Below are 14659 nucleotides of genomic sequence, written 5' to 3'. Positions count from 1 at the left end.
TAAAATAAGCATAATTTGTAGCCCTCAATGGATAATAAACATTAGGCTCCAGAGTATTGCCCAATCCTTCAAATCATTAACACACTAGAAATAAACAAGCAGGGCTGCAATTTTACTAGTGCTTTCAAGAAGTATTTGATTTAGGTATTAGAAATACATTTACATAATAAGCATGCCCAGACAGCCATTTCTCTATGTTAAGTCTGCTCCTCCAAAGACAGTAGAATGTGCTGTGCTGAAAGAGAATGCGACATTGAAGAACGGACGGGCAATAGGAAAGGAGTGGCAGAGGTTCAAAATGACCCCAAAGTGGTCAGAGCTAAAGCTCTTTGGGGAGAAAACAAAATGAAATGTGACAAGTCCAGGCCAATACAACCCGTAATGGAGGTGGGCACTCTTCTGCCCCATAGGTACCAGGTACCATATAAACTGCCCTGCTTCGTAGATATAAGAAATTTATCTGATGGAAAGAGAAAGAATTGAGACAAAGGGCATAAATGCTTTTGGTAAATAGTAAGTTAAGAAAGTTTTGAAACATACCAAATGTGGAGGCTCATTTATTCCAAGTGGTTCCTGAAACATATATTAAAACATTTTAAAAAATTGTAATCATATAATCTTAGTTGTCTTTTTCAAAGTTTTGAAAATACCATTTGAAAAATGGAAAAAAAAAGGTCTAATTCACTAGATTTCTTGAATTGGTTATGACCCTCAAATAACTTACGGGATTATTTTATAATAATTTTAGTATTTAATACTTACTAATTCATTTTGAGTAATGTAGCTGGGGAAAAAAAAAATATGTGCCTCAAAGTCCATCAGAAAGACAGAGTCTGAGCTTCCTGCCCTTACCTTTCCCACACTATATCATGGGCACCCTTCTTGGGGTGTTTGTTATTATCCACACTGGCCATACTCTCTCATAACTGCTTGACTTTGCACAGGAGGAGATTATTACCTCTTTGAGGATTGCCTTTTCTGCCCTGCTTCATTATCTGGCAAAAGTGCTTTTATCCCTTAAGATATCACTTAATGCAAGAGTGTCATGTGCCCAACTCCCAGGCTCTGAGTGCTCCTTCACTGGTTCCCCCAGCACTGCCTACACACTCCACCTCCTCACTAATCTTACCACAATCAATCACCTACACATCAATGTCCTCTAAGAGACCGAGGCCCGTCAGGGCAATCTTATTCATCTTGTATCTCCAGTGATCAGTGGTGCCTGACATATGAAGCATGAAATAAATTCTGTTAAATGAATGAAGTGATCAAATCATAGTCATCTCATTAATGCGCTCATACCACCTACTACTAGCTCCCTATACAGTCTAAGAAAATACACATGCTATTTCATTTTCTCTATATATTCGCATAACATAATCCAGCAGTTTCACTTTGAAAAAGCCTGTTTCACATAGTCAAGTGTATGCCATTATATGCTCTGGAATTGGTTATGGTCATCATTCTTAACTCACCAGCTGGATAGGTCGTATTGACATGATTATATTATTTGATCCTCCCCAGTCAAAAAAGCATTTGTATTTCCCTTTCTCTAGAATGTACTGTTCTCCACAAAAGAACTTCTGCTGGTAGGCAACCCATCTAGTAGGGGCGGGCGGGAAAGGGAAAAAGAACAGAGGTGATACAGAATCGAGCAACCAACAATTTTAAAACCAAAGAACCTCTCAAGGTTCCCAGAATGGGAGGCAACTTACACTCCACTTTTAACGTGAATGCATCTTGTTTCACTGCCAAAGCCGACTTCTTCCAAGTCAGAAATATCCTGATTTGTAATGTCAATAAACTTCCCACTTTCTAGGTCAGATTCAAACAGTGTGATAGAAGATTCTATAAAATTCTAAAAAGAGGAAGAGGAAAGGTAAGGAAAACATATGGATTTTGTTTTATAGACTGCAATATCTTAGCACAATTTTCACATACTTGGGATAATTTCACACAAATAACTCCAGGGAAAATTTTAAATGGAACTGGAAACAATCTTAATAGTGACTACTCTTCAATAGTTTAAAGAAAAAAAAAAGTCTGAATTTACTTTAATCAAGGAAACATTTTTATATATAAGTGCAAATTAATCAAGAGTTGGTAAATTTCTGGGATTTACAGGCTATTTATGTTACACTAATTATAAAGGAAACTAAAAGTTTCACTTGTGCCTAAAGAGTAAACGCCACAACATGAAATACAGTTAACATACAATGTGTGATTGGCATTTTGTGGAAGAGGATTTTTATAAGCTTAAATGTAAAAGAAAAAATGAAACTTCCTTGACAAAAGATTAAAAAAATAAAATGAGGGGAAAATTTTAACATTTTTATAGTTAGATAATATACTTGAAACAAAAATACCAGAAAAAATTTAAGACTCAAGTTGATAAGTCAGCAAAAGACACAATTCACAAAAAAGATAAGCATTACAAACAAGTAAGCAAATGTCTGATTTCACCAGTAAAAATAAAGAAATTCAAATTAAAACCATTAGATACAATTTCACTTTTTAAAACAAGAAGAATCTAAAAATCCAGTTTTGTCTGAGAACATTGCTGGGTTGAAATATAAACTGGATAGCTATTTTAGAAAATAATTTAGAAATACATTTTAAAAGACTGATATTAACTCTGATACTGTTGAAATTCTTTTTTTAAGAACTAGAAAAAATTTCCTAAAACTAAATGATGGGCAATTTATATGCAAAGATGCATTTTTTTATAATACTGAAAAGCTGTAAACAGTGTAAATCCCCAAACGATGTATAAACATAAACCTTTATGCATCTTACCTACCCCTTGATGGAATATAATTAAGAAGAAGCTAACAGTACATTCGATACTACTGACCAGGAGCTTCACGTGCCTATTTCCAAAAGAACTACCACATGAGATTATATTACTATCAGTCTTATTTTCCAGCTAAGGAAAGGGAGTAATTTGTCTGAGGTTAACACAGCTACTGAGGGGCAGAGATTGAATTTGAGTCCAAATTTATCTACTTATCTACCCTAAGCTCTTAATCACTGTCAGATAAGATGAAAGAACAGGGCAAAAACTCAAACTTATAAACCTGGTAAGGTCATAGGCATGCAAAAAAACCACCAAAAACCAAAAACCAAAAAACCCAACATGTCATAAAAGAAGACTACTAGGAAAAAAACCCAAGAGTGGTTATCTTTGGATCCAGGGAAGTTGGACAATTTTAACCTACATTTTTTCAACTCTTTAAAATAGACTTTTTAACTGGAGAACACAGAATACATTATTTTTTAAAAAAAGCAGCATGGGCGCCTGGGTAGCTCAGTTGGTTAAGCATCTGACTTCAGCTCAGGTTGTGATCTCAGAGTCCAGGGATGGAGCCCCCTTTTTGGGCTTCCTGCTAAGTGGGAAGCCTGTTTCTCCCTCTCCCTCTGCCCTCCCTGACTTGTGCTGTATCTCTCTCTCAAATAAAATCTTAAAAAAAAAAAAAAAAAAATCTCTTCCTCTGTCCCTACTACTTTGTTGTTTGTAAGTAAGTTTTAGACTTATGGAAAATGTTATCAACTTCTGTAAGTCTCAACAATATCAATTTTCTCTCCCCTTTAAAAATATCATAAATTTGGGGCACCTGGGTGGCTCAGTTGGTTAAGCGTCTGCCCACATCAGGCTCCCCGCTCAGTGGAGAGCCTGCTTCTCCCCCTCCCTCTGCCACTCTCCCTGCTTGTGCTCTCTCTCTCAAATTAATAAAATCTTAAATATATATATGTATATATATATAAAATAAATTTAATCTAAGAAAAGGAGATTTCTAGGATAAACATTCATTTTATATGAACAAGCAAAACAGTGTCAAAAACAAAAACCAAAGCTTCCATAAGAAGAGGGAAAATACACTTAAAATAATTTTCTCATTTACTACTTACTTGTCAGCTTCGAAGGATTTAAAAAGTGTTCATATAAATGGATCAAATTTCATTTGAGACTTTAGGATAAAAGATGAAAAAGGATTTTTACCTGAGATCTTTATTATAATTCATAACCCATAATTATATTTTTAATTTCTCCTTGACAGCAAACCTTTGGAACCTGAGGATATGTGTTACCTTCATTACCTTTCACATGGTTCTTAAAGAAAAAAATGAGGGCTGGGTGAATTTTTTACCTCACTGTCACCATCCATCCTTCTACTAACATAACACTTTATTCTCAAAACACTTCTAGTTTTTATCATTATTGAGCTCCCTTAAAGCCTGATTTTACATATATACACATAATATATATGCATACACATGCACACATATACATATGTATGCACACACATATCTATATCTATTTTGACACAGACCTATTTTGCAGATATAAATATATGTATATATAAATATATAAATCATTTCAATCAAGGCTTTAATAGCCCATAAGTGATTTGCCTTAAAGTCCCCAGGGCAAGCCTTCCTAATGAAATACGTTTACAGCCTGGGTGCCACACCAGCAAACATAAACTTCCATCACCTGAAGAACCTGAACATGCCTGTTTCTTGTCACATGAAAGTACATAACTAGCTCAAGGTGGTTGCGAGGATACAATATGATGATGAGCTGAAGGGGGCCCTGTCTGGGTCCTGGGCAGGAACCGCTGTCAACAGCCACTATCCAATCAGGCCCAACTGCAATGGGAGAGTCTTCAGCAGTTCTCACAAAATTATATGGACCTCTCCCCTCCCCTACTCTGGTGACTCTGAAATGCTCCATTTGTTTTTACTTCTTCGGCCCCTACAATTGTTCTCTACTCCCCGTGAGGGCGGCAGGAATAGGGGAGCGAGGACAAGCTGAAATGCCAAGGGTCATTACGATGTGTTGGAGTAAAATGGGACAAAGACAGAGAGAGATAAATACGGACATGTGCAGGTGTGCTGTGTCTGTGCCCTTTCATTAAGAAATAACTTGTGTTATGATGTGATGTACTTTACTTGAGCAATGATTTGCACAAGTCCTACCGTGTGGGTTGTGGGAGAGTGAGCTGGGAAGCAGGCTGGGGGCTGCTTGGCAACAGTGCAGGCTAGAGGTGAGCAGAGAAGGCGGGATCCGCTATCACAGGACCCAGTGCCAAGTACAAGAGCTGGCAGCAGACAATTTCACAAACACATTTACTCACGTGACTTGAGTTTGTATCCTTTCTACTCTGCCTGCTATTCCCAGAGACCTGGCCGAGGGTGAGGGGAGCCTCTTAAGTGGCATCATTCTCTTCTTTACATCTGCTTTTGTTTATTCATGGCTTTCCTTGCCTTATAGCTTTTGCCCTCTATCTTTTTCTAAGTACCTTTCTAAGCCATTCTCCTGGTTTTCACTCCCTCTGCATTTTTCACTCAAACCTACCAAATACACAGTGTCTGATCTAGTTGACTAGTTACCATCAATATGGTGTCCCTGCTGGGCAGGGCTCTAACTCTAAGCCAAATCTAGTCACCCGGGGCTAAATCTCTAGGGATCACATGTATGAAATGTGATATAAAACATGTAAAAAACTACAAAACCCAAAACCAAAACTTCTAAGTGCCTTGTTCAGGAGATGACTGCAACAGGCACTTAGAGTCATGTCCACGGTAAGCACAATGAGGTTTCCAGGTTACTAGCATCCCTGCTTTATCAGGCACAATTAAGTAATTTTGAAAGTCACACAGATTTAAGTGGAGCTCTGTTGCTTAAGAATGAATAATGATGGAACGATCTCAAATCTGTACTCTGCTTTCTATTTTTAAAGCACTTATATCCAAGGGAAAATCTAGATAGCTTAGAATAGTCTCTGGTACAGAACTCCCCAATGTCAGAAAAAACCAATGAGCAGATGCTTCAGGACCAAAGATACGTCTTTTTAAGGATTAGTAATTTGGGTGTTTTTAAATTCCATAAAACCCTGCAGCAGATCTGATCTGCCCTGGAGCTCTTGTGCTATAACCCTCTGGTGGACAAAGTAATATGAGACACCAATGGAGATCTGGTATACCCATTAATTTAGAAGAAATAATGATCTCCCATCTCATACCACGTGGTTCCAAAGATCTGAAAAGAGGTCCCAAGACTGAAAATCTTAATAAAAGCAGATCCAAAAGTTAAGCTAGTATAAAACAGAGAAAAAATAAGCATACCAAGAAAGTTTTATCGAGGAAGCCAAGAAATAAAAATTCCTTTTTTAATCCCTGGAGTCTAAATACTCCTATATTTTCCTGGACCTCTCCTTTTAAAAAAAAAAAAAGTTAACTCAAAGTCATTATATATCTGCCTGACTCATTTGGAATTAGAAACGTATTTCCCATTGTCTTCTCCAAGTACTCTGTGACACAGATTACATTATCCCTAAGGAACATGTCCAGAATTTGACCTTAGTAGATCCAGAGTGTTCTGCATAATGAAGCCAGGACATTAGAAAATTGCATTGTATTATGCAGTTTTTCTATCTATCCTCTTGTTTATTTTATATTATTTCAACTTAGATCTTACATGTAATGCTTCATTTCTTCCCAGGTTAGGGATACTAGGGGAATCTATACGGGCAAAAGATGTCTTATGTCAACTCTACCTGTTGAGTGACCCATAGTTCCCTGAATGCATGTAGTCATGAAGACCTAAAATAAAAGATGAGGGTTTATCTTGTTTTGTCTTGCTTGCCTTTAGTGGTCAAGTAAGGAATGGCTAGGTAGAGAAAAAACCCGTGGTCCTTGTATAATAGGACTGTGGACTAAATACCTTAAAAGTTATGTCTTTTAGGTAGAATTGGTTTCCAACTCACTTTCTTACTAACAAAGATCATTCACAAAAAAAAAAAAAAAAAAAATGCTCCCTTGTTCCCTGTGCTGCTTCTCCCATTCTGGCCCTTCCTGCCTGACCAGGTGAAGGGCCCCAACAGACAAAAACCTGAAGGGCCAGAGCACACAACCAACCTGTGCTCACTCTAACTCTGGATGGGCCCCCTAATCACTCTTCACTTATCAATTCCTTTGAAGAGGGCTTTGGAAACACATTCCAGATAGTTTATAGAGTTTATATGGATACAGATTACTCTGGAAAGAGACTACAGTGGTAAATCCTGAATCCTAAGAAAGTATGTCCCTCTGAACACATTAAAAATTCTCTAGAGCTGGTCAGGAAAATGAGCAACATTTGATAAGCAGTGATATCCTGCAGAACTCTCTTAACATTTATCTCCTCTTCTCAATGACCTCATCAACCTCCACCTGGAGTCCTGTAATGTCCAGACTTACCTCCTCCACCCGGAGCCATTTCTCGAGAGTCACCAAAAAGATCTTCCAAAGCTTCTAATCTAATCTTGCTCACTAGGCCTAAAATCCATCACGGGCTCAAGGTCAAATCAAGAAAAAAAATCTGAACTCCTCTATATGCATAAAAGGCCCTTCATTATCTGGCTCTTGGTTTCATTTTCCCAAAGTTCTGCTTAATATCCTGACTTAACTGCATTTCCCAAACACACCAATTTCACTTATGTGAGGGTTTCTCAATCTCTGCACTATTAAAATTTTGGACCTGATTACATTATTTTTTAAGATTTATTTATTTTTAGAGAGAGAGCATGTGCGCACACAAGCAGGAGAAGCAGAGGGAGAAGGAGAGAGACGCTCAAGCCGACTCTGCTGTGCTCAGTGCAGAGCCCGATGTGGGGCTTGATCTCATGACCCTGAGATCACGACCTGAGCCGAAAGAAACCAAGAGTTGGACGCTTAACCAACTGCACTATCCAGGCACCCCTGGACCTAATGACATCTTGTGAGAAGGCTGTCCTGTGAGTTGTGGAGGTTTGGCAGTTTCCCTGGCCTCTACCCACTAGATGTCAGTATCACAACTCCCCTCCCCCTTCCGCCCAAGTCACAACAATCCAAAATGTCTCCTGACACTGCTAAATGCAGTGAGGTAAAGTCACCTCCAGCTGAGAACCACTGATTCACATCCTTGCCTTTTCATATGTTAATCTCTTGATAAAACAGCACCTACACCTTTCCCCTTCAGTCCGTCCTGGAACCTCTCCATTTGGCCAACTCTTGAACCTGAAATTTTGTTCAACTGTTATCTTTTCCTCTCTTTTCCAAGTGGGAGCAATTGACCTTTCTCTGGTGAGTACTTTGTGCCTAATCCAATCATAGTCAAACATTATCAAGCATTTATAAAAGTACTATTTTCCCTACAGGCCGCCAGCTCTGAAAAGCTGGGACGGAGACTCTGGTCACTGTATCACCAACATCTGATACAATCCAGCTCACGAAGCAGGCGATCAACAAATACTTATGGAACTGACGGATGAAAAGTTAACCCAAGTATTCTGTAATCATCTTAGCCATTAAGAAAAGCAGAAAAACCACATAAGCAGTTCAGCATAATGCTTTCAGGTATTCCAAACATTTTATAACCTCATGTTCTATCACAACTCATGTCTGATTTTCATGCGTAGAAAACCAATTGAAAATTAAGAATAACGATGCTAACTCACAGCTTGTAAGAACCGGAAAGACAAGATGGGGCCACTTAATGCCCCACAGGCATTACTGTCTTCAAAATCTCCTTCTTCAAGCAAGAATTGCTGGCCTTTAAAATGTTCTTTTTCATAGGCAACCCACCTAGAAATACAAAGGACATCCAATTGAGCCATTAATAAGATTAATTTAAAAAAAAAAGAGAAAATCATGATAAAGCACCTAGTTGTATACCACCATATTTTAAAAAAGCAACACATTTGTTTTGTTACCATTTATAAAGACAGACAGATGTTTTATGCTTCATGGATCAATAGCTTTTATAATTTGGAGGCTCTTCCCAACAAAAGGTTAACTGTTACAGGATTGCAATAGAGCAATGCTCACTAAATAGTTGTGGTATGACCTGATACCACATCTCAACGTGGTCAAAGGACAGTCTGCCAAGTAAAAACTAATGGAAAGCACAAATAGCCAATAAGAAAAGTTATAAACCCATTTTGAGATTCAAAGATAATTATTCTTATTTTACTGACAAAGCCCTTCTGGAATCACAGAATCTGATTACTATATTTAGCATTTATTTAGGTTTTAAATCAAAGGAACCTCTCACTGGGTTTCAGATCTAAGACATATTACTGGTGGGTTTAGCAAAGAGAAATGCAAATGGGCTGGCGTTAGCCCTGGTGGCCTACACATAAGAATACTTCTGTAATTGTTTACAAGTGGGCAGTGTTGCTCCCACCATTTCCTCAGTGGTGATAATGGCAAAAGGAAGCACTGTGGCAGAGTACTTTCCAGGGACACAGGTGTTCTTTTTTTTTTTCTTTTTAAAGTAGGGTCCACACCCAGCATGGAGCCCAATTCAGGGCTTGAACTCAAGTGACCATGAGATCAAGACCTGAGCTGAGATCAAGAGTTGGACACTTAACTGAGCCATCCAGGAGCCCCTTGGGACACAGGTTTCTTGACTTCTAATCGAAAACTATCAGTACAACACACTGATAAACACCATTAGTCATTAAGCTTCTCTATGAAACTTATTTTTAATGGAATGATTCACAGTAGCTAATGAATGTAATGTAGGCACAGAAGGTTCATAACACATGCTGACCTGCTTCAATCTGCCTTTTGAGGCACTGTGTTGTTAGAATGGGACCCCCTCCAATGGGGGAGGTTCTAGGATGACTATTTTGAGCTCCTGGGCTGGGGACTTCTGAATTCTGGGGCTTGACAAATGAAGCTGGGTAGGGCTGACTACTATTGTTTTGAGAAAATAAAAAAAACTACTCCAAAACTTGTTTCCACAGGGTACAAAATTAACAGTAGCCACTCAGCAATCACGAATCCCTCCTTGCCTTTACCACGTAGGTGTGTATATGACACGGGAAGAGGGGGTCCACATGAGTTGGAATAAACACTTTATACATCTTAGTGGATTTGTAATATGTAAAAAGACTAACATTATTTTATTCTTAAACTATTATGTGAAGATGAATTGGACAAGAAAACTTCCAAATTCTAAATGTGGCTTTCATTTATATAGATGTGGCTACTCAGAACATGCCTTTAAAAAGCCTGAATGGGAAAAAGAATAAAATATATAGAAGACCTTAATATTAAAGACAGATTAATAAATTATTACATGACAACAGTTCAAAAATCTGCTCAGCTCTTTTTAATAGATTAAGTTTTGTCTAAGAACCAATTTATATATATACATCTGGGATATTTAAAAACAGATGTTATCTGAGAAAAATGAGGAAACGTCAACCTCACTTTCCCTAGATTTCTCAAGATGGGACAGAGATGAGTTCCTACTACCTGTAGATAAACAGTTAACAAAAGTAAAAAATGGTAGAAGTAGTAAAAAAATGAAGTTAACTGTTCACTTATTTTTTTTTATATTTTACTTATTTGAGAGAGAGAAAGTGTGCCCATGCATATGCGAGCCAGGGGATGGGGAGCAGAGGGAGAGGGGCAAGCAGACTCTGGGCTGAGCAGGGATCCCGACGCAGTACTTGATCCTACGACCCTGATCATGACCTGAGCTGAAATCAAGAGTCAGATGTTTAACTGACTGAGCCACCCAGGTGCCCCTCAACTGTTCACTTTTAAATGGGGATATGAGGGCGCCTGGGTGGCTCAGTTGGTTAAGCGACTGCCTTCGGCTCAGGTCATGATCCTGGAGTCCCGGGATCGCGTCCCACATCGGGCTCCCTGCTCAGCAGGGAGTCTGCTTCTCCCTCTGACCCTCCCCCCTCTCGTGCTCTTTCTCCCATTCTCTCTCTCAAATGAATAAGTAAAATCTTTAAAAAAAAAAAATGGGGATATGATACTTTTCTCCTACAGTTGTCATATAATAAAGTGTGTATGTTGTATTACAAGCGATAATATTTTCTTAAAATTTTTACAAAATAATTACAAAAAAACTCAGAAAACAATGCAAATCACAATCTAGTTAATGGGAAAAACATTCAGATCCCAAAAGGAAGAAAAGGAAAAAATATTTAGCAGGGTTAACAAGAAGGGTATGTGTTCACAGATTAGAGAAGATTGCAAATAAATATGACACAATAAAAATTTATCCAAAACACATTTGTTCTTCAAGGGCCTAATAATTTTTTTAAATTGAAAGATAAAGAATTAAATGATTACCAATATGTCAGACCAATTTTGGATATGTCCTACATATCTAATACATGGCATAGTCTCTTTTATTTCTATTTTGGCTAGTATAGCCATCACTTATGATTTATTGCCAGAAACTGCAGTCTTTATCTCTAAATGTAGATTCTTGAGTGATCTTAGGCCAGTCATTTAATGCCTATGAATAAAATATTTTAGCTGCATCTTTTGCTAGAATAGCATGAACAAGATTTACGATGTTACTGCAAGTAATGAGACACCGATACTTAAGTTAAAATGAACCAATATCCCAAATAAACTATCATATCAACAAAGAGACCAACAATGTTTCTAGAGGAATTCTAGCACTGGGTTGACAATGGCAAATAAGCTATGAAGAAAGCTTCTTCTGATTTTTATCTGCCAGGATACAAATACCAAGGCACATCCCAATGCAGTCACAGATTTTCTGGGGTACCTGCCCCAGAAACTGCTGACTGAGACCAAGATGGTAGCAATGATTGGTTACAATCGGGTTTATACTGAGAGGTAGTTGGGGGGCTCCTCAAAAACAGTACAGGGCCAGAAGGTAACCAGTGTTAAAAATCCTTGACTTGGGAAACACACAACCCAGGCTACTTCTTTAATGAAGGACTCACTGCCAAGATCCTCAGCACAGAAGGTCAACTAAGATCCACAGGATAGAGAATAAAAAGTGGGGCTCTCATTCATGTTCAAAATTTGTAAAAATAAATAAATGAATAAATAATTTTATTTTGTAATTTTTATCTTCTATATTGTGTTTAGAATACTTAGTGTTTTAAGTTTGAGAAACCATTTTCTACGTTTAACCTACCTCAAAATCTCTAATACAAGAGTTCACAGAAAAGCGATTAGTGACTAGTATTTTTTATTTTACAGTATCTTCCAGAAGGGATGTAATATTTTTAGATTAAGACACATTGTTTTTGCTTGGCTTGGCACATTTTTTGTCATCTTCAAAAAATAGACTATTAAATCAAATATTGTAAATATAATACTCACACTCCACCGATGACACGGATTGATCCAATTCCATGAAAATCCCCATTATTTTTTAAAAACTTAGGGACAGAATCTATGTGTTCACTAAACTCTTTGGCATGTCCATGGAAGTGAGGTTTTTCATAAATAATAACCTGAAAGATATGAAAGAAAATTACTTAACATGCTCGTTTTTTGGCATAGACACAAAACTCATTTACTTAAGTGAGACTAAAGACATGAATAGGGGCCAGGGACCACTGTCCTTTTTATTTTTTTTATTTATTTATTTATTTATTTATTTATTTATTTATTTATTTATTTATTTAAAGATTTTTTATTTATTTATTTGACAGAGAGAGACACAGCGAGAGAGGGAACACGAGCAGGGGGAGTGGGAGAGGGAGAAGCAGGCTCCCCGCAGAGCAGGGAGCCCGATGAGGGACTCGATCCCAGGACCCCGGGATCATGACCTGAGCCGAAGGCAGTCGCTTAACCGACTGAGCCACCCAGGCGCCCTGTCCTTTTTATTTACAATATAGCATGCTGTCTGATAGTCACAAGGAATATGTGAGTTATTATCATAAAGATAAACTATCTTAATAGCATATTTCTCTAATAATATAGTCAAATATGAATACATTGTTCTGGTTACCCAAATTCTAGGGCCATCTCACAGGACAAAAACTGTCTTATAAAGGATTCTTAAATTAGCTAAGTTTAGCTCTCTGTTTGGAATTTAATACAGACCTGCCTTATAATTACCTGAATTTTCCCTCTTAGAAATAAAAACTCTCTATAGAGGTTCTAGGGCACAATAATAAATTATCTACTGGATTGAGAAAACACAGCTGCTTCTTATAACACTAACTGCTTCTAGGGCAGTTGCTATTCACTGATAAGAAATAGATACGCAAATTCCCAAATCTGAATTCAAAACCTTCTAAGAAGAAGAAGTGATTGAAAAAATTATGGTGTTTTTTTTTGGATACTGGATTCATATGGGTGGGGGGTAAGTATAGTGGGAAATCCATTCCTAGCATTTCATTTACTTCAAATTTGGATTGGCACAAGTATGCCTCTCCCACCCTTTTGGTGCTCTTTACTTCCCAAGTATGACCTGCCGGCCCTTAGAATTTAGAAGTGGCAATGGTGGTAACGGCACTCATCTATCCATACTCCATCCCCCGCTCCTATTTGTGGCTGATGGCATACGTGGCATACACCGGCGAACAAGGGCCCCATGCTTAAACACACTGAACAAGCTATAGCCTCCCTGTCTCCAAAAATTGGTAACATTATACAACTGAAAAAAATACATAGTACTGCTCCTGTTTTCCACATACTAAATTTTCACAGGGTGCTGTATTTGAAGTTTTATTTAATACTTTCTACATATGCTGAACCTAATCAGACTAAGAAGCAGTAATTCTTTGACGAGTAAGCCATCACTAACGTCTAGAAACTTGATCTGACCATGATATGATATGATAGCTATCTCATTCATATACCGCTACAACCTGTCAAACTGCAAACGTCCAAGGAAAACCGAGCCTGTCACACCTGAAGAGACTGAGACAGGAGTCACTCAGAAAGTGTCAGAGCTAATTCTGCATCTTTCAGGTCACTGGTTCGAAAACCTTGGCTGCGTGTTATCAGAATCACATGGGGAGCTTTGAAGACTTCTGACCATACCCCAGACCAAAACAGTATCTCTACGAGTAGAATACAGGCAGTAAGTCTTTGTTTAAACTTGGGTATATACAACTCCAACAAGGAGCCAAGATGTATTACATACACTCAGATACCAAGTTTTAAAAGATTCCACCTATGTGACTAAGAGCATTGTGGTCAATTCGATTAATGAGGAAGCCCCCAGAAATGGGAGGGTTGGAGGAGTTGTGTCTTGTTTTGCAGGACAGGAGAAGGACGGATGAATCCTTCCCATGCCTGTCTCTGGAAGTGCTGTAACCTCGTCAAGCAGAGGTCTGTTTGCATCTTTAATCACTGCACTGGTTTTCTTCCCATCTTTTTTCACACACATTTTATAATTCCATTTCCTTTTCTTTCCCAAAATGTGCTTAATCCTGGTGCCACTACTGCTCCAGTTTTCACTCCCTCTACTGTTCCCTTCAGATACTTATACTTACAAATTGCCATCTCTCTGACAGGAGCTACCTACCCCCCCTTCTTCTGATCATCCTTCATCTCCTTTGTGAGCATTATTCCCAAACGTCTGATACCTCCACTAGAATGTCAAGGTGCCACCTCAACCGCCACCTCCCCCAAAAATCAAAAATCAAACCTATCACCTTTCCATCCTGCAGTAGGTGTTTATCATGTTTGACTGGGTTGTCAGCAAGACTTCCATCCTTGCACACTGACCCAACTCGCCCTTACAGCATGAGTCCTCAGTGGCCATTTCGTGCAGTCACTTCTCTCCAACATCCACTAGCTAGATATTATTAGCATGTATTCTGCTAATTTTTTACTTTAATAGTTCAAAATACTTAAAGATTAACACTCAAGCTTTTTAGCCTGCTAT

General features: G+C 38.2%; 1 protein-coding gene across 2 annotated transcripts in view; it reads right to left on the bottom strand.

Moving 5' to 3' along the window:
* CRYBG3 (crystallin beta-gamma domain containing 3) overlaps window positions 1–14659 on the bottom strand; it is a 106100-nt gene that overhangs the window by 31654 nt on the left and 59787 nt on the right. For both annotated transcript variants that reach the window (XM_064580542.1, XM_064580537.1), the window contains exons 11-15: window positions 12136–12269; window positions 8481–8607; window positions 1716–1858; window positions 1476–1602; window positions 541–573 (exon numbers count right to left, since the gene is read on the bottom strand). In XM_064580542.1, coding sequence (XP_064436612.1) covers window positions 541–573; window positions 1476–1602; window positions 1716–1858; window positions 8481–8607; window positions 12136–12269 — 564 coding nt within the window. The remainder of the gene's footprint in view (window positions 1–540; window positions 574–1475; window positions 1603–1715; window positions 1859–8480; window positions 8608–12135; window positions 12270–14659) is intronic.

This window comes from Mirounga angustirostris, unplaced genomic scaffold, assembly GCF_029215605.1.
Source record: "Mirounga angustirostris isolate CCGP_5_RB_7025 unplaced genomic scaffold, mMirAng1.0.hap1 SCAF_1, whole genome shotgun sequence".
Lineage (NCBI taxonomy): Eukaryota > Metazoa > Chordata > Mammalia > Carnivora > Phocidae > Mirounga > Mirounga angustirostris.
The sequence above is the reverse complement of the archived record's forward strand: the minus strand, read 5'-3'. Positions and strand labels throughout refer to the sequence as shown.